The following is a 26560-nucleotide window of genomic DNA, read 5'->3' on the forward strand; positions in this document are numbered from 1 at the left end:
CGAGCCTCCGTGGGTTGGAGTGTCTTTTCACGTCTCTTCAAGCTGCGCCCGATCTTTGTAGTTTTGTCACGTTCACTTTTGGCTCTTCGGTGTTGTTTCCGTTTCCGTCGTTGTTTTGTACGTTCTCCCGGCTCTGAGTCACTTCACGTGGATCTCGCCATGCTCCTCTGTACTAATCACTTATGTCCCTGTGCGGTAACACTGCGTTACGTCTGTGGGCCTCAGTCTGTAGCCATGTACTTGGCTTCCGTCACAAAAAGTGCTTTAATACATGTTTTCGTGTATTACGGGGATTTTCTTTTTGTAGCTTCCTTGTAGCGTAACCCCAATTATGCGTTCTCTGGTTCAGAGGTTGTGGGCATCTTCTGTTGTTTGGTCAGTTTGGTGTGTCCCACTCTTTGTGACTCCGTTTGGGGGTTTTCTTGGCAAAGGTACTGGAGTGGTTTACTATTTTCTTCTCTAGCTCATTTTCATAGGTGAGGAACTGAGGGAAGTGCCCAGGGTCACACAGCTACTAAGTGTCCGAGGCTAGATTTGAACTCAGGAAGACTCATCTTCCTGATTCCAAGCCCAGTGTTCTGTCCACTATACCACCTCGCTGCTATGTACATTTTAGTCACTTTAATAATTCCAAGTTGCTTTCCAAAGTGGTTGCAGTGGTTTACAGCTTCACCAGTAATGCACTAGTGTGTCTTATCTTTCCTCACCGCCTGACTGTTCCCATCTTTTGTTATTTTTGTTAACTTGTAGGGTTTGATTGAAACTATAGGGATGTTTTGTATGTCTCTTATTAGTGATTTGGAGCATTCTGTCATGTTGTTAAATAGTTTGCAAAAATTTTTGAGACCTATTTGTTTACATCCTTTGACCTATTACCTTACCTGTTGGGGGAATGGCAATTGGTCTTGTGGTGTGTGTGTGTGTGTGTGTGTGTGTGTGTGTGTGTGTGTGTGTGTTGGATACCAAATCTTTATTCTTTATCAGAGAGATTTGATTTTTCCCATGTGAACGCTTCCCTTATCCTAGGTGCATTAATATTCTCTGTGCAGAAGCTTTTCAGTTTCATGTAATCTAAGTTATTTTTTCCTTTGTAATTGCCTCTATCACTTATTTAGTTAAGAATACATCTGACTGTAGATGTGAGAAGTGTATGGTTTGCTTCATTTCTAATTTTTCAGTAACAAGATCTTTAATATTTAGGTTACATCCATTTAGCATGTATTGTGGAATTTGGTGTAAAGTGTTGGTCTGAACCTCATTCCTACTAGACCTCTCAATATTTTTACCAGAAGTTTTGTCAGATAGTGAATATTTACCCATTAGGCTGCTTTTTGTTCAGCTGCTTCTGCATATTATGTACCTGATCCATTCTACTGAGAGACTATTTTTTTTAAACTTAATTTTATCTTTTTCAAGTGTTTCAAATCTACCTTTTCATCCTTCTTCCTCCTCTTCATTGAAAAAGAACAAAAGCCTTACAACAAAAATAATCATAGTCAAGCAAAATGAACTTCCATATTGACCATGTTCAAAAAATTGCCTCAGTTTACACTTTGAATCTGTCCCGTCTCTCGGGAGGTGGGCAGCACGTTGTCTCATGAGTTCTGGAATAATCGGTCAGAATTTTACCTTCCCCCTACTTCTGGTTCTTCCCCCCCCCCACCCCCCACGAAGAGGAGGAGGGTTGTGCTTGGCACCCTTGCTTGAAATTGGATGCCCTCTCTATTCCCTGCCCCTCTTTTCTTTCGCTCTTGGTAATGTTTATTTTATTTAGCTCTGCTGCCTTCCTTAATCTGCTCTTTCTCATAGTCTCCCCTTCTTTATTTCTCTGTTGAGTGAAATGTATTTCTGCGCACACAGCTGTGTGTATGCGTGTATTCTTCCCTCTTTTTACTAGTTCAGATAAAAGTGAATGTCTCTAGTCTGCTTGTTCACCCCAGTCCTTCATTTCCTTTTAGCATGTTCCTTTTTCCTCCCCCCACTTTTCCTTTTTTTCTGGCATGGTTTTAGGCCTGGAGCTGGGACCACCTGAGTTCAAAACCAGGCTCAGATACTTTCCAGCAGTAGGACCCTGGGCAAGTTTCCTCGTCTGTACTGTGGAGATGGTAAGGGCGCCTCCTTCCCAGGGATGTTGTAAGGATCATTGGAGATAGAAATTAGAAGTCCTTAGCACAGTGCCTGGCACAAAGTCAGTGATCGATAAGTGATCGTCAGCCGTTGTTGTCATGATTATGTTAAGGTCATGAAAACACCAAAAACAACCCCAAACCTCCCAGACCCTTGGTGATGATAGGGTTCCGATGTACATGTGTCATTTCTCCATAATAAAATGTAAATACTTCATCCTTGTTTAATCCCTTATCATAGCTTGCTTGCAGTTACCTTTTATAGTGTTGCTTTTGACCTTTGTGTTTGTATTTCAAAGTTTCTGTGTAGCTCCTATCTTTTCATCGCGCTTGGAAGTCCTCTATTTCACTAAAGGTTCTTTTTTTTTTTTTGACCTCTGTGGGGTTATGCTCAGTTTTGCTAGGTAAGTTTTTTCTTGGTTATAAATAAGCCTTATGCCTTTTGCTCTCTGGAATGTTTTCCTCTGCCTCCTTGTGGTAATGGCTGCTAGATCTGAACTTCTCCTCTGTCTGGACTCATTTGCAACTGGGAAGTTTTATTTTGGGGTTTCTTTCAGCAGCTGACTAGTGGGTTCTTTGTGTTTTAACTTTATCTTCTGCTTCTAAAAGATACAGGTCATTTTATGGTTTCTTGAAGTGTGTCTACACTCTTTCTTTCCTAGGAATTGTGTTTGAGCTAGTGCCCAAATGTATCAACAATCCAGCTAGCAGCTTCTGTGGGGGGTGTAAGATCCACCAACAACCAGCACCCGGAAAGCTGCCAACACAGGTCCTTTTGATCTGCTTTACCTAAGGAAAGCAACATTAAGGGGTTAACCATCTTGCTTTAATCCAGCGTACAAATAACTCCCACCTAGTTCAGGGGAAAAAACCAGCACCCTGAATTACAGACCAAATACAGTTTGTAGTGAACACATCTGGGCGTACAGCTGGCCCGGAGTCACACGCCACTCCTGCTGTGGCTCCGAGCTCCAAGAGAGAATGCTAACCTCTGCACTCTGCACTTATATATCCTGTTCAGGGCCCTGACCTCATCCAGGCTGTGCCTGGAGAAGTTCCCCACCCCCACAGCACATCAGATACAAATCAGTGGCTCCCAATTGTCTCAGTGCTGAGAAATACAAAAACATCCCACTTTATCTGCCCATTCAAACAAAGGCCAGAATTGTTAAAGGTCAACAGCAGAAAGTCCCACCTTAATTACTATTTCCAAGTGTGCTTCTTGAATATCTGTGTTGTCATCAGAGCAGCTCTTTATGGTGGTATTATTTTTTTGTTTATTCTTCTAGACTTCCCGACTTTGGATTTGCGGTAGAAACTTAGGCAGGCAATGTGCAAGCCACACTTGGTCTCGTTGTGTAACTTCTTGGCTTCTGCATAGCTTTCCCCAGGTCAGGCTGAGGAATCTTCAAGATTTCAGATCTTCAAAAACAGTCTCTTCCAGAAATTAGCTGAGTTCCTGTCTTGCTTCTGTGTCTTAGCAACACGACTGTGGGCCTGTTTCTGGTGGGAGCTCCACAGATTGCTGTTAGCCAGGTGGAAAGCTCTGCAGATCGACAGCGACACAAGTATAGACTTCACCTTGGTTTGGGCTTTCTGCGCTTAGCTTTCAGCTGTGGGTTTCTGATTGGGGGCTGGTTCTGTGACCCTGCCCTTTTCACAGCGTCTGAGTCACACAGCTGCTGCTTGCTTTGGTACATTCAGTTCTACTATGATGTGATATATACTGTTCTAAAAGTCTCTACATTGTGCAGAATCAGTGTAAACACTCCCAGGCTTATGGGGAAAATAGGGTTAAGGGTGCAAATGTTGGTGACACATCAAAAAAAGATGGGAAGCATAGAAAAAACAGCAGCGCAGTTTTATAATTGTGAAATGGTTTTAAAAATACACAAATCCTCCAGTAGTTGACCATGTCTCCAACCTAGGGCTACTATTTGGCCTGTGCTTCAGTTTTGGGTTGGCAAAATCGAGTTGCTCTGGGTGAGAGCGTCAAGCCATGGTAAGCAGCAGCCCCGAGAAGGGGGAGAGCTTGCGGTGGAATGGGGATGGGGTGGACTGTGGCTATGGGCCGGCCTTCCTCTGCCCCAGCTTCTGCTGCATCAGAGGATAAACAATGAATTTGTCACTTTACCTTGAAAAAGACCAGGTAGGCATGGTGATGGCTGCTGCTGGTGAGTTTTTGTGAAGCGGCGTTTCCCAGCTTTGTAAGATGACACATGGTGAACTGAGGTAGCTGGTAGATGTTTGACACGTGAGCACACGTGTGCTTTGTATGCAGTTTGGCTAGTATGGTTTTTGTTTCTCCCTGATAAAATCACGTGCGGAGATGCAAAATTCATGTCGTACGTAAATTGTTCCCTAAGATGTATCAGTCATGTTGGAGCAAATCTGCATGTAGCAGAACTGACTGTACTTTCTTACTCATTACTCAGCCTCTGTCTGGCCTGTTCCCCTCCCCAGCATCACAGCTCCCTGTCGGTGGTCCTTCCTCATTCTGCATGAAACACATGATCTAGGAGTTGGGGATGATTGACCATCCCTCGGCGCCTGACCAGGCCCCTCTGCCAGAGCAGAATCTTACCTGGCTGTAGAGCTATTGGCAAAACATTCTTCGGTCCTTGTAATTGAAAGGGTCCGCCTGCTGCACTACTGGCTGGATTCCATCCTCAGTGCCCATCCCCTGCCCGTCTGGGCTAGAAGAATAACTCCCTGTGGGACTTGGTCTGATACTTTTTGGAGTTGTTGTCCCTTCTGTGTTGGTTTTGGTCTCTCTTTTTCATGACTTTTGCTTTATAGTTTGAGATCTGGTGTTGTAGCAGGGATTCTTTTTTGGGGAGAGGGGGAAGTAGTCCTTTCTTACCTCTCATTTTCTCTAAGTACTGTAGTTCGTTATCTGCTGTCTCATAGGTGTTTTTCTTCAATCTAGCTTTTGAACTCTTTGCAGGCAGTAAAAAAATGAATCCTGAGAATACTCTAGCTCATTAAATTGGAAATGCATTTTTTTTGGTAGGGAAAAATACCAACTTTACCTTGGATAATGTTTTGGTTTTTGGTGAAATGTACATTATTTTTATAAGTGGCAAAGATAAAAAATTTGCACCACTCCTAATTTGAAGCACATTGGTGAAAAAATGTGGGTTTTTTTTGTTTGTTTGTTTTTGAATTTGGAAATGGATCAATATAGGAAAGGAAGGCTTTGTGTACAGAAGCTAGAATCTGTTTTAGAGCTCATAATTTTGTATTTAAAAATGGAATTTTTTAAATGAATCAATGCTATAGATAGAGCATCGTATTTTAGTTCTGTATTATTGATTAATGTTTTCCATTTTCCGCAGGAATCCCCATTCCCCAAGAAAGTGAAGATGAGGAGAAAAAATCACTATTGCTATTCATGCATAAATTGGACTAGACTAGGGATTCTTGACCTTGTATCATGGACCCCTTTTGTAGTCATGTGTTGCCTACAGACTCCTTTTCAATACTGTTTTTAAATGCATAAAACAAAATGATTGCATAGGATTACAAAGAAAATTACAAAATAGAGTTAAAAGCACACAAAATCCCAGGTTAAGAACTTTTGGACTTGACGGTCTCTTCTAACTTCGTACCTATGTCCTTGGGGAAGTCACTTATCTGGGGAATTTGTTTTTTTTATGTGTACAAGGAAGGCATTGGACTAGGTGATCTGAGGTACTTTCCAGCTGTGCTTCTAAATAGTTGTTGGCCGCCATCTTGTTTTTGCCAACTATAATCCATTGTTGTCTGTGGATCTTAATGATAATTTTTTTTGCAGTTTAAAAAGTGGATCGTGGTACACATGTCAAAAGATGGCAAGATCACGGTCCAGATCACCTAGGTGGAAACAGAGGTAAATGTTTCCTTCTTTATGAAATTTAGTGTTAGTTTAGTTATAGTTGTGATGCATTATAACTTGAGTGGGCTGGTACTGGGCAAATCCTGTTTGAATGAATGTACAGATAACTGCAATGGAATTTTATGATGTTAATGAGTTACCTGTTTAATATCATTTCTGGTCTGTGTGTGATAGCTAGCCTTTTAGTATTGAATTAAGAAGTGAAAAGTGCTATGAACATGGGGGAAAGGGGGAAAATGTGTGATATGTATTGGTCTGTTTTGGTGAATTGTTTAAAATCCTAGAGTATTTAGGGGCAGCTAGATGGCACAGTTAGAGTACCAGCCCTGGAGTCTTGAAGACCTGAGTTCAAATCCGGCCTCAGACACTTGACACACACTTAGTAGCTGTGTGACCTTGGGCAAGTCACTTAACCCCAATTTCCCTGCCTTCTCCCCTCCAAAACAAAACAAAAAATCCTACAATATTTCTTTGCTTACTTTCTTAAAAAAAAAAAAAAGGACTAATTGGGAAGTTTGAAATGGGAAAGAGTCACAGGGCACTGCATTTGGAACCAGAGGCCTGGGTTAAAATTCTGGCTTTAATACTTAACCATCCGTGTGGCCTTGGACAAGTCACTCTTTTCAGCTTTTAATTCCTTTTCTGGGCGACTAGCTCCTTTAATGAGGGACATAGCATGCAAACAAATATGCAGACACAAGATTGATAACAGATACTTATTAGAGGTATTGAGGGGTCCTGGAAATGGCCTCTTGTAGAAGGTACGATTTGAGCTGAGACTTGAGGAGGGGAGAGCATTCTCTGCATAGGAGAGAGTCAGTAAAAAGGCCCAGAACTGGAGCATTTTGTGAGAAGAGCAGCAGGAAGACCAGTGTTGCTGGATGGAGAGTGTGTGGAAGGAAATAAACCTGGAAGGATAGAAAGGAGCCTGCTTCTGAAGAGCTTAAAAAGCAAACTGTGAATTTGATTTTCGAGGTAATAGGGACAGGGCAAGGAATGACCTATGCTTTAGGAAGATCACCAAAAACGTTGACATGGATGGATTTTTGTAAGCCGCATAATAGAAATTTCATAGCTAGGTCAAGAGAGCACCATTACTGTGAGAATTGCTATAACTACATTACTATACAGAATACTTCATTTTAATAGGATCCCTTTTTATGTTAAGTGAATATGGAAGGATCAAAAGGACAGAAGCTAAGAGTTTTGATTTAATTAGTAGCCACTTTAGCCACTTTCCTCTGTGTGACATGGGGTGTGAACTGCTGATATCAGTTAAAACAGCTCTTGTTTTGTAGTTTAGGCCCAGTTTCTCACTGCGGAAGGGAGCACCAACAAGAGAAAGAACGCATAGTAGTGTCAACGAGAACACCCTTTTCAGCATCACTTTGTCCAACACCTGCATCGTACAGTTTAGGAGTCAGACTCAGGGCAATTCATTGACTTTGCGCTGGGCACAGATAGTTGGTGTGAAAGCCTTGAACCCAGTCTTCTTTCCGTTCTGCCCTGCTGCCTTTTCTGGAAAAGCTTGTAGTGCTCACTAAACATCAGTAATTTTTTAAAAATCCTATCCCCATTGTGGGAGGGAGTGGAAGGAGAGATGAAAAAGCCTCTGTAACAAATACGCAAAATCTAGAAAACCAAGTTTCTGCATTAGCCATGTCCAAAAAATATATAAACAGATCCATCTTTGGAAAAATGTCCAGCTTTCCAGATAAGAAGTATTCTGAGAAATGATCCTGTCTAATCTGCCCAGTGCAAGAGTCCCTTCTTCATAGTGATTGGTGTCGTTAGGCCATTCCTTTGTCAACTCTTTCTCACCCTGACCGTAGAAGTTTAGGGATCCTTTTTTGAAGTTGATTGTGTGAGTGTGCTCACCTTCTTGGCTATAATCTTGCTATTTCGAGTATTTTAAAACCAATTTCACTTCCCACTTGATCCTAACATTGTCAAATAGTGTATTCAACATTCAGCACGTTGGCCTAAGGACTCACAGTTGAAGACAGAGGATGTTCACTTGAAGTGGCATTTAAAAATCGAACATAAATTTACCAAAATAGAGTTTTGAGGTGTAGTGTCAATAAAACTTCAGCAAAAGGAAATAAGTTAGAGATATAATTTATGGGAAGGCTTCGCCTTAATGTAGAGGCTTCTTAAAAATCAGCACACAAAAAAGCCTCCCTTGTCTTTTTGACCACACTGGTCCACTTAGAGGAGTGGCCTTTTGTAGGATATAACCTGAATAAACACAGAAATGTGTGTGTGTGTGTGTGCGCGCGCGTGTACGTGCTCAGTATTTGCTTATCTAAAATTCTGGCATAGTCACCACTGGCAAAGGGTGCTTGTGTCTTTATATTTTTATGGAATTTGAGGAGGCTTGAGATTATTTAAGGGAAAGTTGGGAGTATAATCAATTAATGATAAATTCTAACTTTGAAAATCCTCAGCTTTGTCCACAGTAGCTTAAATTCACGGGGTTGATTTCAAATGCTTTTAGAAGAGTTAAAAACATGTGAGGCTTTGTTTTGATTCTCTTAAAATAGGATTTCCTTTTCTGTTTTTGTTTTTAAATACAGGTCTTTATCACCAGAATATAGGAATCCTGAACACTACAGACAGAGATATCCCCATGGCAGTTATGACTATGAATACAAGGGGTTCAGGAAGGATCCCAAAAGGACCATGCCTTGGAGAATGGACAGTGAGAAATATGAACAAAACGATGCAAGGATCTCCTCTCACGGAAATGTACATCACAGAATTTATGAGCACAGATCACCTTCCCCAGGTGTAAGGAGGAATTCTTTAGAAGATACTTACAGTTATAAACCTCACCGGGGATATTCACCAGAAAGGGGTGATAGTAGTCGAAAATTTCATTATTTTCCCAAATATTCAGATGCACCACCCTACAAAGAACACGAATGGCATTATTCTTCACAAAAAGTACAAGGAAGGTACGTGCCTGATGATACCAGATTTACTGGAATTGGAAAAGAAGTGAAGCCTTTTCGTAGATCAGCAGACTCTTTTAAATTTGAAGGAAGGTGGCATGAAGACGAGTTGAGGCACCACAGGATACAGGAAGACAAATATGCTCAGTCACCTCGTCGAGGTCCTGAAGAACTTGTGCCAAGGAGCTCTTTTCAGAGGAGGTACAGGAAAACCTTAAACCTGGGTAATGTAGTGTAAAGCTTCCAGTCAAAAATAGCTTTTTACATTATAGTTGAAGAGAACCACCTTGAAAGGCTTTTGTCTAAAACATTTTTTAAAATTGTAATTTTGTTATGGGCTTTTGGGAGTTCTGAAGTATTTATCTTTAAGGTAAATCATGTTGATGGCTAGAATATTTTTTTAAAAGGATTATTATTTTTCTTTTAACTACTTTGTGCCTCTCTGCACAGGCTTGTGGATTATAGGTTAACTTCTGCATTCTGCTTTTAAGGCCATTCTGTACAACATTCTACACATAAATTCTCACTTTCTTCTCTCTAGTGCAAGTGTAAACTGCTTTATGTCAACACAGGTATCCTGAGGATGGTGATTTCAGAGAATATGGACATACGTCAAAAAGAACTAAAGACATGGAAAGATATGAAAACAGAGAGCCATCCAGGAATCTTAAATGGAAGCCAGAACACTCTTTCCCATCCTACCTAGAGAAGAAAGGACAAAGGAGTGTCGAACCCCAAATCTATCGATCTGCAGAAAGGGAGTACCTAGAGGATGATTCATTAGCAAAGATATCCTACAGTTATCGACACAGACATTACAGGCACTCAGATGAGGAACAGTCCTTCTCCAATGGAAGAACGCAGAAGTATTCCAAGGAAGAAGACAGAAAGTACAGTTCTCCAAAGGGTTCTCTGAATAGAGAATTAGATTGTTTTAGTAGTGGCGGAAGAGCGAGAGAGACTGAGGAAGGGAACATTGACACGTTAAAGTATCCTAAGAAGGCCTGTAGTGCCTGTGCTAATCCTTATAAAAATGATGTTGATATGAGACTCTTTAATAACAAACTGAAGGAAAGAGTAAAAAAAGAAACTGATTTGAAAAAAGAGCAAGATTCTTCCTGTAGCCAGCATGATACACACAGACCTCTAGATGGGAAATCTTCAAGTGTCAGTCTGAAGAAGAAATTGCTTACGGTTAAAGTGGATATGAAGAAGACAATAGATAAGTACAGGTATTTATCTTTTCTCTGCTTTTCTTTGAGGTGCGCTAAAAAGCTTTGCTTGACCTTTACTTTTAGCTTAGTAGAAGAGCACATCTGTTTTCAAGAAGTCCTGTAATGATGGTGGTGGCTTGTCAATGACAAGTACATGTCAGTTTATAAAAACCATGGAAATTTTGCTGATACCTCAACACCTTAATTACAGGTAAAGATGTTAAAGGAGTCATGAGATTCCTTTCCTTATTTACAGAAAAATAATATTATAAATACATCTTACAGTTATGTCAGGTATCCATAAAATAATTTTTATCTGAGTTAGTGGGGTGGGGAGAGGGGAAGAGTTGGGGTAAGATTGTGGGTAATGGAGAGGCAGGTGACCTTTTGCTTAATCAAAGAAGGGAAGAAGTAAAGGAGTTCCATAGTGGACCTGAAGTTGTGTGGATCCTGAAAAAAGCTGGCATGATGGATGATGCTTGTTTTTCACCCCGAAAGTGTCAAGGAATAAGTCTTTTAAGGGCTTAAGTGGGGCTAGATTGGCTTTTCTATTATCACCCTTCCCCATCTTATCTCACCTCCCCCCCCCCAAAAAAAAAATCCAACCCAAAAACCAAATAAACCAACAACAACAGACATTAAAACCAAAAAGATTCTCTCCAGGGGGAGCAAGTGACTATAGTGGGAGAAAAAAGACCACAAGTTATTTCTTTGGACTTCTCCTTAAGTCTACTTAGCCAGAAGGAACTAAATTAGATTTACTTTCAGATCCAGATTTTAATTGAATTAAATATTAAGGCATTCTAATTGCTCAAAGAAGGCTGACACATCCTAGAAATGGATTTGATCTTTGATTCATTTGCTGTTTCTGGATTAGCTATAAAAGGTGTGAAATGGTAATGTTAATTGGGATAACATGTAGACTAAATCACTGATTTTTGCAGTAGGGGAAAATCACCTGAGAGTGTTTATTACATGCTTGAGTTAGGGAAGGGAGGAGCCCTCATTCTGTGAAGAAAGGGTCTCAGGAAAGTTGGGCTGAAATATAGAACACTGCTTTAGGACTACCTTGGAAAACATCTGAAGGGTAAATGATCGTCCTGTTCACCTTTAAATGAATAGAAACAAATTCGGGGCTTGGGGCGGGGGATGAGAAGAGGAGAACAGAAAAAGACTTTTTCATGCATGGCCACTTGTTGGCATCTTTGTTCTGTTATTGATGAATTTATCTTTTAAAAAACACAGTGTGGTCGTGTTTAATTTAAAGAATCCTTTTCCAGACAAATCTTTGATGGAGATGTCATTCATTCTTCAGGTTTCTAGATGTTATTATCAGCTCTTCCATTTTCCATTTACCTATCCTTGAAACCTTCCCCTAATTTGCATCAGTTGTCACCTTCTTTTGTGTAATTAAATGTCAGTGTATAAAATATCTCCAGGCATTTTCTTATGATTAAAAAAGATAGAAAATGGGCTTTCCTCTAATTTGCATGAATTATCATCTTTTGTGTAATTAAATGTCAATATATATGATTAAAAAAGATAGAAAAATGGTCAACTGTTAAAAGCATTTGAATTGATTTTAACACTCTTAGCATTAGTTCCTTTCTCCCTATTTCCTTTAAAAAAATTTTTTCCCTATAAATAAGGAAAAGAAAAATTTTATACTATTTTGTGTTTTATTAGAAAGTAAATTCCCAACAGGTATGGAATATATCTGGATTAGTGGTGCCTAGCCTAATTCTTTTTGGTACTAAGTATCAGATGAAATTAAACATAGTATTTTATTTTACTTATTTTTCAGTATTTCAATATATTCAATATTTAATATTCCAGAAGGTACATTAGTGAAAAAAGCTAATTTCAGCTAATGGGGCGTGGGGAGGGGGGCACACATAGAGTAGAGGTCACTGGCAGGCTTATATTAGAACCAGTGCTTTTGACTGTATTTTGGTCTTTAGTCATTTGTTTCTCTTGCTTGGATACTAATTATACAATCCTAAAATTAGCAGTTTTTTGTTATTTAATGTGAATGTTTATTTTAGATTTACCTCTTAATTCTACTATAAACATCTTCTGATTTAGAGTAGATAGGATGCAAATCATAGTATATGCTTCATTTAGTAAGAATAAGACACCCTCATACATGCTGCATCTCTAAAAGATGATCTTGGAAAGGAAAAAAAAAAACTAGGTACGTACTTAAAAATGATGCCCTATACAGCTCATACTGTTCCTTGGTTTATAGAAGGCAGCTTTGGACAGTCTGTTCAGATGAGTCAATTATCAGCCTATTTAATGATCATCTACTGTGTTTCAAGACCTGTGCTAGGTAGTAGAAATATAAATACAAAGAGAGAAACAATCCCTGCTCTCCAGGAGCTTCCATTCCGATAGGGAAATGACAAGTGTGTCACATACAGACACACAGCCTAAGTGTAAGAGAATAAATAGAAATAAGTACAAGGCAGAGAGGAGGAGAGCATTGGATCAGGAAACACTTCACGCAGAAGGCGGCATGGGTGTGAAGATAGCTGCCTCAGTAAAGCAGATTGCTAGTGGTTACGTGACCGTAGAAGAAGTGGGAGAGAAGGATCTGGGAGGAAGGCTGGATTCCTGTTAGGTATTGTGTAGAGTAAATTGAGATAGTAGGAGGTTGGAATTGGGCATCATTTGCCTCTAGGTGACTAGCAGGAGTAGGATAAGAACAGAGGGTAGAAGTTCATTAGCCATAGAAGCAGTAGAGAATAGGAGAGGCAAAAGAATGTTGACCGTCTCCTGGAAGGAGTTGTCCCCTGGCCAAGAACTGTTGTGGGCATGGTCAGCCCTCCTGTTCCTCCTAGGGCCTGGCTAAACACAGTGAGAGAAATACCATAGCATCTTCCTGATGGGCAAAGGGCGCTCCCCTGGCCTAGGCCTGGGTCGCCCTGCTGCTTCTCCTCAGTATAGTGTTATTTGTTATGAACGTTAGAAACAGATGAAAATTACGTACAGATTAGATTTTAATTATTGCCATGTTTGTTTTTTACTAAATTATTTCCTTTATGAGTTTTTATAAACATTAGATTAAAAGAGAGTAAGTTGTGTTGAAGGATAACAGGTTTATTCCTGGAAGAGTTCCAGGTTGCTTTTACCGTGGTAGCCTTAATGTGTGTTTTTAATATATGTTACTTCTAAAAAAATAGATCATAGTCTGGCAAGAGTATTACATCTGTTTTTCCTCATTCAAAATCTGACAGTCACCAGATTCTAGAATAAGTTTATTTGAATTTCATATTTTAAAAATGAATTTTTAATTCTTGAATGCAATTTTGGATCACAGCGCCATTTTCTTTTTGAGAAAAGCAAAAGGTTTGGTTATTTTTAACAAATTACTAGGATGAGCTTTCAATTTTTTACAGAGTAGTTATTCTTAGGTTTTATGTGGACGGAGATTGAGGCAATTTTTGGCTTCTTGACAAGGAGCTTAGCCTTTCTAAGAAACTGCTAAATTGCTGTTTAAAACCCTATTTGTGTTGAAATGTTTATAAAAGTTAAGATTGGCTGTGATTTTTTTTTTCACTCTGATTCAGAGAACAAGTTTTAAATTCACTAAAATCACTGTGTTTAGTGATGGTTGCTGAGAGACAATTGGATGCCTAATGGCACAGTGGGAAAAGCTTGGCTTTTGAATCGTGGGATCATAGGTTTAGAGTTGCAAGGACCTTAGCAAATCAACTAATAGTTATTTAACATTAATGTTTGTTGAATTGATTAATTGTATTAGAGCTGTCCACAGTTGCTGTGGGTGGTAGAGGTCTTTAAGAGAAGGCAGTTTAACTTTTGTTGGGTTTGGGGGTGTGTGTGTTACGGAGGATTCTTACTAAGTTATTAATGGGGTCCGAAATTCATTGATAATCCTGGGTAAGGAAATCCACTTGGGCCTAAAGAGGTAACTTTTGCGTATCTCGTTCAAGGTCACACAACTTGGGATTCTAGCCAGCTCTTCTGGCTTTAAATCCAGCACTTTTTTCATTGTACCATAATAAGAACCTAGGTTTGAAACTTGGTTCTGTCAGTAATTAGTTGTGTGACTTTGAGACAATTGGCTTTACCTCTCAGGACACACGTCCTCGTCCATAACATAAGGGGATTGTTTAATGGACAAATATCTATTTTCTCTCCTCCTCACCTCTTCCCTCTGAGGAGGGGACAAAACCAAAACCCTTAAAACAAATCTGTATCAAGCCAAAAAAAAAGTCCTGCTTTGGCCATTTCGTAAAACACTTGTGTTCATCCTTTCTCTGGAAGTGTGGTTGGTTACTGTGTTGTGTGTGTGTGTCTCTAGAATGTCGCCTCTTGGTTCTGCCCATTTCACCCTGCATTCATACCAGTTCTTGCCTGGTTTCTCTGCAACTGTCGCTTTCATAGACTAAATGATGTTTGTCCTTTGCAACTCATTCTGTGTTCTGTGAAAGTCATGGCTAGGTGTCTGATGCGCAGACAGGAAGTGGCGAGCCGAGACTGAGATTGAATTAAGTAGGAATATGAGAAAGTGACTCCTTTCTTATTGAAAACCAGTGACTGCAGGTCTTGACCCAGGTTGGTGGCTTTATGCGGATGTGTCATCTTTTTCCGCGCTTATCCGCAAATCAAGAGAAGAAGCCGAGACTGAGAAATAGAGAACTTAAAAGGCAAAGGGAGCCTTTCTCCTGAAGCTGAGTTGTAAGTTATAAAACTTCAGGAGGTGTCTAGAGCTCTCTTGCCAAGGGAAGTAAATTCTGTAGGTAGAACTTAAAACTTCAGGAAAAAGGCTCCCTTTCCCTTTTAAGCTCCGCCCCTGCTTGTTTGTTTTCTTGCCTTACAGATAAACAGAAAGCTAAATAAAGCTATTTTTCAAGAGAAAGTAAATCCTGTAGTTGAAGAAATGTTGTAGGAGTTTCTGATCCTGAGCTGTGTCCAAGCCTCAGGCCTGACCTCGATGGAATTATTTTTTTTTCAATATTTTTATTTGAGAAGCACCAAATACATTTTTTTTTTAGGGTTAGTGGGTATAAGTCTAGTGTCTGTGTACTGAAATCTATGCATTTACCAAACAATAGTTCATGTTTAGTGCTTTTTACCAAACAAAAGACAAATAAACGTGACTGATGATCCGTAACCAGACCAAAGAAACTTGTTTGCCTAGAAATTCAAGAGTCCAAATTTTTTCACACTCCTCAGACTGATCCTTGCTGACCTGATATTATTACGTAATGGCTTAAAACCATGCCTCAATTTATACATTCCAATGATTCTCGTCCTTTTCAAAGTACTCGCATCAGTGACACTGCCTTCAAACCTAGTCCAACAGTGCTGCCATTACTAAAACATTTTTGAATCCCTCTTTTGGAATTCGGTTCAGAGACTGTAGCACATTGGTGTGAATATCTCCTTTTGAGGCAAACTATAGTCCCTTGACTGATAATGAGGAAACTAGAGTAAAATTAAACCATGTAAAATCATAACAATAAAGGACTAGTTACCTAACGAGGTGTTTGTGTTTAATTTTTCACGTATATTTTGTGGTCTTTAATAATTTAATAGATCCATTTTTAATGCAAAACACATATGTAGTAAAGCTTGTTTTCTTTTACTTAACTAACCACACTTACGGAACCCTATCATCAGGAGCTAACTTATATCCCAAATTTCCTAGGACAGTTCTAGTTTTAAGAAATAAAATGTGCTTCCCGATGAAATTTTGCAAAAGAAACCGCCTTTGTTTAGACCAGAGTTTTTTGATTCAGAAAATATAGTTGTCACATATAATGAAGCCTCTGCTTGACTGCTTTAAATCACGTACATAGGAAAACACAAGCAACTTCATAAATACAATTTCCTTCTACATATTAACTCAGTAAATTTATTGGGGTGGTTTCCGCAGACTGTTTTTTCATTTTTGTAGATGCCAGTGAATAAATTACTACAGTTTGAAACCAAGTTTATGAAGTGATTGTAAACATCACTTACGTTACCAGGTAGAATTTCTATAGTTGTCATTAGCTGTCAGGAAGAGTAGGTTTTCCATCTTGATTACAGCTGAGGTTGTTGACTTGTTGCTGTTTTTTAAATTAACTAGTTTTTGGGTAGAGGAAATTTTTTTTTATTTTCTTGGGTTATATTAATCAGAGAGTTGTGATCAGTAGGTATTTAATGATAATCTTGGAGCTTCCAAAAACAATAGAATATTCTGGATAATTTTCAGAAGTAATCAAATTACAGTCTCATAGAATTTAACTTAAATGGCTATAATAGATTCCCTCCAGTTGCTAAAGATGATTGTGTAAATTTTTAAATGAACTTTGTCAAAGAAATAACATTAGAAATGTTACTTTAAAAATAAAAAGTGTATGGTTGCGTATCTGCTGAAGCCATCAATTTCTCAAACTCAGTCTGTCCAAAGTAGGGTTCTTTTCTTTCTCCCCCTCATTCCATTCCTCTTTATTTTTTATTTTTTGAGAGGACTGCCATCTTTCTAGTCACCCACGTGTTTTCACTTGCCATCATTTCCTGCGTCTTGTCAGTTGACAGGTCTCGTTGGTTTTACCTCTAAACATTTTGTGCATTTATTTGTTCCTTTCTCTTCATTCACACTCCATGCTGGTGGAGGGTTACCCCTGCTTTGGCCTGGATAATAGTCTTCTGATAGGTCTCCCTGCCTCTCATCTTTGCCCACTCCAGTCCATCCTCCCTAGAGCTGCCCATTGAAATTCTTTTAGCCCAGGTATGACTGGGTCATTCTCCTTAGGAGGAAGCTTCAGGGCTTTCCTGTTGCTTCTGGGATAAAATACAAATTGTTCTCTTTGGTCTTCAGAGTCCTTCATAATGTTAGCTTTCCAGACTGATTTCATATTCTGATGTACTGTTAACAACTAGCCATTTTTGCCTGGAATGCCATCCCCCATCCCTGGAGTGCTCATCGTCTTCACTTCTGATTTTTGGAGGTCCAAGCTCAGTTCAGGTGTCAGGTCCTACACGAGACCTTGCCTGACCCCTTCCCCACTTATTACTTAGGACTTGCCTGTATGTGTTTTGTATTTACTTATAAGATATATATTTTTTTACTCTCAGTACCCTGCTAGACACTTGGGCTGGAGCTTTGTTTTCTGTCTTTGTATCCCCAACATCTAGCACATAGTAAGTGCTTTATAAAAGCCTGTTGAAAAAAAAAAGCCTATTGAATTAAATTGGTTAATTATTTTCAAGGTATTTTCAGTGTGGCTGAAATTGAACCGGATTTCGAGAGCAGGAAACTCAAAACCAAGATTTGTAGTTGAATATCTTAATAACTTACTGTGATTTTCCACTTGGCAATAAAACTTATTTAATGAGATGCTTGCTTATAGGTGGAAAGTATTGGTGATTATCTCCTTAAAGAACCTAAGAAAAATTTTCTATAGCTCAATTTTCCCTATTCTCTATCTTTATTTTGTGCCATCATGACCAGTCTTTATCATAATGGTAGATCTCTTTGTTATAACAGAAACTTTGTGCTCAGTTTTTTAAACACGTTCTTTGATCAGAAAACTAGTTTAAAATTTAGTTAAATATATATGCAGATTATTGTAGCGCTGCTTTTAGCCCTTCCACAGAGAAACGCATGTCACATGACTTGGTTGCTGTTGGCAGGAAAAAGGAAAACTTCCATCCAGTGTTTGAACATCTTGACTCCACAACGCAAAATGTCGAAAACAAACCATCAGGAGAATTTACTCAGGAAATCATCACAATAATCCATCAAGTTAAAGGTCAGTGTGCATTATGCTGTATCGCCAAAACAGGGAGTGTTTGCTGGCTTTCGTGAAGTTATACAGCCTGGCACGTTCATTCACACTAATGAGTCTTTATACTGCTCATCATCGTATTATTATAACTGCAAAAACCAGGTGGGAAATATCTACGGCAGGCCATTACCACATATCCCCGAGCTCCCAAAGTGCATATTCTTTGAAAGTAAAAATTTTAAAAACATGAATGTATTTGGGGTATGTGTGTGTGACTTTGTGTAGAGTGACCTTTTCTGGGGGGCCACTTAACCAGGAACCCAGAACACAACTTAGAACCAGAAAGGAAGGAACAAAAAGCCTTCAGCCAATGGACATGTTGCCAAATCCATGTGCTAAAATTATGTGTTCAGTTCAAAGGGTAGTCCCTCGGGTCCTCCTATGGAGACTGATTTTTCACATTTTACATATAATTTTAGCAAGCCTGGTTATCTGATTTTCCATGTCAAAACAGATGAGAAGCCAGAAATTCAGAATGGTTTGGGAGAGCAGGGGTGGTGGAGAGAGGCACACAAAATAAGTAAGAATTAACAACTGAGAGACATTCTAATAGTGATGGAAGATGGGGAAACATGTAAAGATATAGATGTCTGGCTCCAAATATAGTACAAAAATAATTGTTATTTATAATCCTGTTCCCATTGGAAGGTGCGCTCTGTCCAGCTACATGGCTTTGGTCGGTGACCCTCTTACCCTGCTAGGAGCCCAGGCTTGTGTGAGATTCCTAGCCATTCCAAACCAAGCCACCGCACCCAAATGCTCCCTAGCTCTGGGTTGTCCTTCCCCGCTTAGAGTGTAATCTTGGGCAGGGACTCTCCTGCTTGTTTGTATTTGTACCTTTGGTTGGCGCAGTCCTTGATGTGTAGAACACACTTGATAAACGCGCTATCATACATAGTGATGAAGTTACCAGTAGCTGACAGTTAGCTGTTTTTGCATGTGTTATTTCATTATCACACCCGTGTGAGGCGGGTGATACGGGTATTATTTTCCTTTTATAACTAATGAAATTGAAGCTCTTCATTCACTGAACATTTATCAAGTGCCTACTTTGTGCAAGGCATGATGCTAGGGATACAAAGACAAAATGAGAAAAGAGCCCCTGTCCTCAAGGATTTGCCTTTTCCTGGAAGGATGCATTTATGCAGGTAAGTAAATAAAAAATAATTTCAGAAAGGAAAGCTCACTAACAATTGGGAAATCAGTATAGTGTTCCCATCCTGAGATAAGCGTTAAAGGAAGCTAAAAATTCTGAGACGGAGGTGGAGGAGGAAGGCATGTCAGGAAGAGAGAGGAGAGCCTGGGTAGTGGCAGAAGATGGGATGCCAAATTTGGACCGAGAGCATGGAGTACGTTAAGGAAGAAGGGCATGGCGTGAAATAAATTGAGAAAGGTAGACGAGCCAGATGGGAGGATTTGGAGTGCCAAGGTGAGGAGTTAGCATTTTACCTCAGCTGTTGAAGCTTATGAAAAGTCTTTTGGTGGCTCTGTAGCAGCTGAATTCGAGGTGAGAGACTGGAAGCAGAAAGAACAATCAAATTAGTAACCTATTCTGATAGTTGGCGGTGATAAGGTTTTGTGTGAGAAACGGAGAATAGGAGATGGGTCTGAGATGTTGCAGAGACAGAACTGAAAAGATGTAGTAACTGGTGAGGATTTGGGAGAGAAGAATTCAAGATGACTCTGAGATGGCTAACGTAGACTGCAGGGGGCATGGCCTCATCGAGATGGAGGAAGTCAGAGAGCAGGGACCCTTTGGGATTTGTGGAGTTGGGGATATTTTTGGCACATCCAGGTGGCCGTCTATAGCACTTAGGACAGAGATTTGAGAGGCATGTGCTGTTAGTGAATGGGAGATGGATGGTGTGATGATGCAGGAAAGACTGAACAAATACAGTCAGAGGGTAGGAGACCAGGAGAGCAATATCACAGGTACTAAGGCCCGGCATGGCCAGGAGTTGTCAAAAGCTACGAAGAGGTTGAGAAAGATGATCCCTAAGAAGAGTTGATCAGTTTTATCAATTAGATCTTGGATAATCCTGGAGAAGAACAGTTTCCAGAGCTGAGTTCAGAAGCCAGAGTAGAAGGGGTTGACACAGTGGGAGGTGAGATCAAGCCAGTGAGTATAAATAAATAGATGGAGATGGCTGTAGTTAATGAAAGATTTGCTTTTGGTCACACATAGTAAGGGTCAGAGGCAGGATCAAAGATCATAGGAGAGCAGATGTAAAGCTAATAGGAAACGTAGAGAAGAGGAAACAGGCCGAGGTCCCTATCAAAGGTGGGATTTGAACCCAAGTCCTGAGTCAGCCAGTTTTCTTTATTGTATCACAACGCCTTTTGTAACCTAAGTCTCTTCTGATTCCAAGTTTTACACTTTTTTCTGCTATGATCCTGAGTTATCAAAAATAGATTAAGTTGTGTTAGTCCTCTGTTAAAAAGGAGAGGGCCAATAACAGCAGCATTATATGGATATACGAAAGAGACTCAGGAAGACCTGGGTGAATAAATTATGGATTAATCCATGTCTTCCCCTCCTTGGTTCCTGGGAAAAGTTGCCGATGAGCTTTGGTTGAGGGAATCGCCTCAACCAGAATTCCCTATATTAGTGAAATGGCACGTCTGAGGAAGAAAAACGTCTTTAAAAAGAAAGGTAGAGAGACGTGTTATTTTAACCAGACTTCCATCAGTCATTCAAACAAACTAACCTCAAATGCTAGAAGGATCAGGCGTATCAACTGAAGCAAATTTTATTTTATTTTTACTTTAAAAGAAACATTTTCAGGGGCAGCTAGGTGGCAGAGTGGATAGAGCGCCAGCCCTGGAGTCGGGAGAACCTGAGATCAAATCTGGCTTTATCTGTGTGACCCTGGACAAGTCACTTAACCCTTATTGCCGCTTTGGTTAAAAAGCTGAGCTGTGTCAGTTGAGGCAGCCTGGTTCTTAGAAGTTTTCTTAAATTCTAGCGCTTCTAGCGTTATCTTTCACTTATTTGGAAAATTGATTAAATGGAACAAAGTTTATTCTCCATGGATTTTGCATGAATAAAAAAATATAATTGTTTCAGTTGATTCTCTTTAAAAAAGGGAGTTAATCCCTTTTACCTGATATTAAGCCAATACGTTGTATATGTGTTTGTGTTGTAAGACGGATAAGAGTACTGATTCACACAGGCCTTCTCTGACTCACCGTCGTAGTGACAAACTCTGGGCTTCTTTACTTTGTCATCTCCTAAGACAGAATGTGGGGTTAGATCTGGGGATAAGACAGTGGTCCCAGAGGTGAAAGTTTGAATTAGAGGAAAATTGGCTGAAACAGTGTTTTGTTACCAGCATTTAGAGAAGGTATCTTTTTTTTTACTTCCAGTTAAAGAGATTTTAAGTGTCCAAAGGCTTTATTCGCAAGAGAAGTTCTTAGAAGGTACAGTGGTATTAATGTATGAGCTTAAATGATTGTTTAGTTTTGTAACAGTGGTCTGTGTAACTCGTTCTGGACTTTGACTTTGGGACCCCATTTAGAGTTTTCTTGGCAAAGATACTGCAGTGGTCGCCATGTCCTTCTGCAGCTCATTTTATACATGAGGAGACTGAGGCAAATGGGGTCCCACAGCTAGTACGTGTCTGAGGCCAGATTTGAGTCTTCCTGATTCCCAGTGGAGCGCTCTATCCACTTCACCACCCGGCTCCCCTTGTTTTGGGCTCCCTACACAAATTACCTTGGTCAATCTAAAGTTCTCTGTTGTTAGATTTTGTTTAAAATTCATGTGCTGTACTAACTTCTTTCAAGACGCGATTATTAGACAACCGTGTGAAGATGGAGTATTTTCATTAGGAATCAAACTTTGGGAACAAATTGAGTCTCATAGGACAAAAGCTGCCTAAAGACAGAGAAGCAAGTTCGGTTTGTCTTTGTCCTCTAGATTTTGGATAGTCGTCATGCCAAAGGAAGGTGATCCAGCTCTCTTGGGACAGCTCCTCCCTCTGTTCTTTGTTAGTCTTTAGGCTGGTGTCATAGCGGTGTATTACAAATCTGCGAGATAATGAAAAGGGGGTGTTTTGTTTGGATTGGAATTGAGGTAGCGCGTCAGCACTGCCGTTTCATTTGTGAAGTACTCGTCATTAAGCACCTACTGTGTTCTAGACGCCGACAGGTTTTAGATCTCGTGATCTCAAGAAGAAACAGACATTTCCTTTTGTTATTTTCCGAGCCCTATTTTTGTATGTTTGTGTTTAATCTTTGAAGTGCAGTCAGTTGTATAGTAAGATAAAACTACTTATCTTTTTCCAGCAAATTATTTTCCATCTTCTGATCTTACTCTACACGAACGTTTCTCAAAAATGCAAGATACACAAGTTCCTGACATAAATGAAATAAAAATGAATTCAGATCCAGAAATTCACAGGTAAATAACTTAATATTACTGTTCCCATTTAACTCATGGGAATAAATGCAAAAAGAAAACCTGGGAGAAAGTGCTGCTGAGCGTCTTGCCTGTCTTTGTTGTTCACTCTGGGTCTCCTGCTTGGTTTGCATTTCCTCCTATAGGAGAAGAACAGAAATACACAGCCTTTTGTGCCTTTTTGTGTTTACTGTGAGAAGTCATTGGTGCCAGGGGTTCCAGGTGACATTCTGTCATCAGCCAGACTAGAGCAGCCTTTCTGAAGCTAGGGGAGAGACAAGATTGGGGAGAGACAGCTGTGGTCACTGGACGCTTGAAAACCTCTATCATGATCCCATCGTCCAGGTGGCAAGCCTTTGGCGTTCGCTGCTTCACGCTGGCTCTGGCCCTCTCTCTTCTTAGCCTTTTGTTAGAAGGGGGTCCCAGGGCAGACTGTACGCTTAGTCATGAGCTAGTTTGAAAGGATGTACCCTCTCCATCAGTAATCTCAGTGGCTTGTTCTGAAGCAGAAGATAATCTATTCAGGTGGAATGGTGCTTTGTTTTGTTTTGTTTTTGAAACTGCCGGCCTAGCATCAAAGAATTTTGCAGTCACTTCAGAAGACCTCCCTTCTCTATTTATTTCTCTCTATTGTTTGCCTGCTGAAGTCATCAGAATAGTTGAAGTCATAGTGCTTCAGACAGAAATGGTGGCTGCACTGAAGGCAGGCGAGAGTCTGTGTCTAATAGCGCTTGCCGGATCAAGTATTCAACGTGGCCAAGTTACCGTAGGGTTGGAACATCCCTAGAATCTCCACAAAAGTTGAGATTTAAACTGTGATTAGTGAGAACATCATTGCCTCGCCATACTGCTGTCCTGGAGGTCCCTGCCGAAGGACTGCCATGCCGTGAAAACGGTCTCACAGCAGAGTCCTTGTGTATACTTCAGACCTAAATTTCCTTGGATGGGATCTGAAGTAAACCGACTTTATTCTAAATTTGGTCGTTAGTGTTATAAAAATGTTTCATTGTATGATTTACAGTTATTAATTATTGTCACATCTTTGTTTCAGAAGAATTGATATGTCTTTAGCAGAACTGCAGAATGAACGGACTGTGAAGTGTGAACCAGGACAGGTAGGTGCATATAATTCTTAATTAGGGAAAAGTGATTGATGTAATCTATCAGGAGATTTTGAAGAGCCCCATACTCACTCGACCTAACTATGGGGATGATATATATGATTGATTTGTGGTTAAAAACTCAAAATGGTTGTCCAGCCTCCCTCAAATACACTTAAGTCTTAGTGTTCCAGATATAGTCGATAAAGCGGCATGGGTGATAGTCCCAGGAAACCAGTTATGCCCAGAATTGCAGGTTGGTTCTGCCTGGCTTGAGGTAGTTAAACTGGATAGGAAGACCAAAGGAGCTGGAACCACTTAAAAAACGCCTCCTTCCGTTGTTCTTTTCCCTAATCACGAATAGTCCAGATAAGGTTAACCTGGGGTGTGCAGCATTCCTTTGTTGTTAGGATTGAATTTATACATTCATTCATTCTAGCTATTTCCACCAATGTCCAAACACCCACCCTTTTTATCCTTGGACAACGGGTGGGGAGGTGAAAGGTAGTGTCTCAATCACTCTGGTTCTTAGAGCTATTACCTTTTTTATTCTAAATTCTTTTCATTTGATATGAGAATCAGAATTAACTTATTTGACTCCTGAAACTTTTATGGTTCTCAGTTTAAAGTTCTTTTCCCTTAAGTTAGATTTCTTTCGGTATAATGCAATCTTGTCAAAATTCACATTAGACATGGGCTTACATGTTTTCCTGTGCCTTAAAAAGTCAACATTTGACCACTTAAAGCAAAACATAACAGAAGAACAAAAGAATCTGAAACTGAAATGCTTGTTGTTATGTTTTATTTAAATATTCATTTTTTTCCTTTGGCCTATTTTTACATTTATATAAACTTCCTATTTTCGTTATTAAATACTAGCAAAAGCAAATATGCCTGCCATTTTAAGTTGTTTGTAGAGTTAGGCTGATTATGACAAGTCTGTTATCTTCATTTTAAAATGTGCTTCAATATAGCACTAGCATATAGACTGTAATGAGATGATAGTCTTAGAATATTTCATCATGTATCTCTAGGAACATACAATACTGCAGATAATGCATAAAATCATATACATGATATGTATGTGTATATGTAGACACATATAATTCATTCTAAGAGTATATAAGTTTTGAACTTCAAACATTTAGGTAAAATGTGCTTGCTAATTTTCAAAAATCAGATGTGAAATTATACTTTAAAACTGAGTTAAATTTCTTTTTATTCTTTACTGTGTAATTTAAGAAAAATACAGTGGAGTGTAAACTAGCAAAATATTGCATATAAAGTTTAATTTCTTCATCTACATACCCACATTTTGTGTAATACATTGTCTTTGCCACTTCTTTGCTATTGGCGAAAGTAATTTTGCCTTTGAAATCTATAGATAAGAGAAAAATTCATGAGTAAACGAAAGAATAGATGGTCACTGAAGATTAAATGGATAAGTTTGATTATATCAAATTGAAAGGTCTTTTTATGCATACAAATCTAAAAAAGCTAAGAAGAAAAGGGGAACAGTTAACTAGGGAAAAATCTCTGCAGCAGTTTTCTCTGATAAAAATCTCATTTCAAGATATATAAGGAACTGATTCAAATATATTTGGGAAAAGAGGCATTCCCCAATTGACAAATGATCTTACGGATTTGAACAGAGATGAAATCCAAGTTGTCTATAACAATATGAAAAAATGCTCCAAGTGAGAAATGGTAATTAAAGCAGTTCTGAGATTCTGCCTCATACTCAAGAGTGCCAGAGATGACAAAAAAGGAAAATGTTAATAGCCGAAGAGGCTATTAGCTGTTGGTGGGAAAATGGGCAGACGGATGCACTCTTTTTGGACCTATGAATAGGTACATTTGTTTGGGAAAATAATTTGGAATTAAACACCAAGCGCTATTAAATAGTGCATGCTCTGTGACCCAGCTACACCACTGTTAGGCCTTTACCCAAAAAAGATCAAAGAAAGAGATAAAGGGCCTTTATATGTATAAATATTTATTTTTATTTTATTTTTAAAATTTAGTTATTCTTGGTTTGCAATATTCAGTTCCATAAGGTTCTGAGTTTTAAATTTTCTCTACTTTCTCCCCTTCTTCCTTCCCCAAGACAGCAAAAAATCTCGTATAGGCTCTACATCTAAATTCATATCAAACATATTTTCATATTAGTCATGTTGTATAGGAGAATTATAACCAGTGGAGTGAACCACAAGAAAGAAAAAACAAAACAAAACAAAAAAGAGAGAATAAATAGTCTGCTTCGATCTGCATTCAGACTCCGTAATTCTTTCTCTGGATGTGGATAGCATTTTCTATCATGAGCCTTTTGGAATTGTCTTAGGTCCTTGCATTGCTGAGAAGAGCCAAGTCTATCAAAGTTAGTCAGCATACAATGTGACTGTAACTGTGTAGTGTTCTCCTGGTTCTGCTCACTTCACTCAGCATCAGTTCATATAAGTCTTTCCAGCTTTTTCTGATACCTGCCTGCTCATCATTTCTTGCAGCACAGTAGTATTCCATTACATTCATAAACCACAAATTGTTCAGCCATTCTCCAGTTGATGGGCATCCCCTCAATTTCCAGTTCTTGGGCACCACAAAAAGAGCTGCTACAAATATATTTGTATGTGTGGGTCCTTTTCTCATTTGTATGATTTCTTTGGGATATAGCCCTAGAAGTGGTATTGCTGGGTCAAAGGGTATGCACATTTTTATAGTCCCAAATTGCTTTCCAGAATGGTCGGATCAGATCACAGCTCTACCAACAATGAATTAGTGTTCCAATTTTCCCTCCTCTTCTCCAACATTTATAATTTTCCTGTTTTGTCATGTTAGCCAATCTGCTAGGTGTGATGTGGTACCTCAGAGTTGTTTTGATTTGCATTTCTCTAATCAATAGTGATTTAGAGCATTTTTTCATATGACTATACATAGCGTTAATTTCTGAAAACTGCCTGTTCGTATCCTTTGACCATTTATCAGTTGGGGAACATAAATATTTATACCAGCTCTTTTTGCTATGGCAAAACATTGGAAACTTAAGTGGATGTCCATCAGTGGAGGAATGACTGAATAAGTGTTGCAT

The 26560-nt window shown here is 39.3% G+C and overlaps 1 protein-coding gene across 3 annotated transcripts in view; it reads left to right on the forward strand.

The window, feature by feature from the left end:
* Positions 1–26560, forward strand: part of BCLAF3 (BCLAF1 and THRAP3 family member 3) — a 122632-nt gene that overhangs the window by 36619 nt on the left and 59453 nt on the right. For 2 of the 3 annotated variants that reach the window (XM_036745897.1, XM_036745899.1), the window contains exons 3-8: positions 5923–5997; positions 8580–9158; positions 9530–10189; positions 17822–17940; positions 22264–22378; positions 23427–23490. In XM_036745897.1, coding sequence (XP_036601792.1) covers positions 5923–5997; positions 8580–9158; positions 9530–10189; positions 17822–17940; positions 22264–22378; positions 23427–23490 — 1612 coding nt within the window. The remainder of the gene's footprint in view (positions 1–5922; positions 5998–8579; positions 9159–9529; positions 10190–17821; positions 17941–22263; positions 22379–23426; positions 23491–26560) is intronic. The other variant, XM_036745898.1, reaches the window with a different exon arrangement.

This window comes from Trichosurus vulpecula, chromosome 2 (genome assembly GCF_011100635.1).
Source record: "Trichosurus vulpecula isolate mTriVul1 chromosome 2, mTriVul1.pri, whole genome shotgun sequence".
Lineage (NCBI taxonomy): Eukaryota > Metazoa > Chordata > Mammalia > Diprotodontia > Phalangeridae > Trichosurus > Trichosurus vulpecula.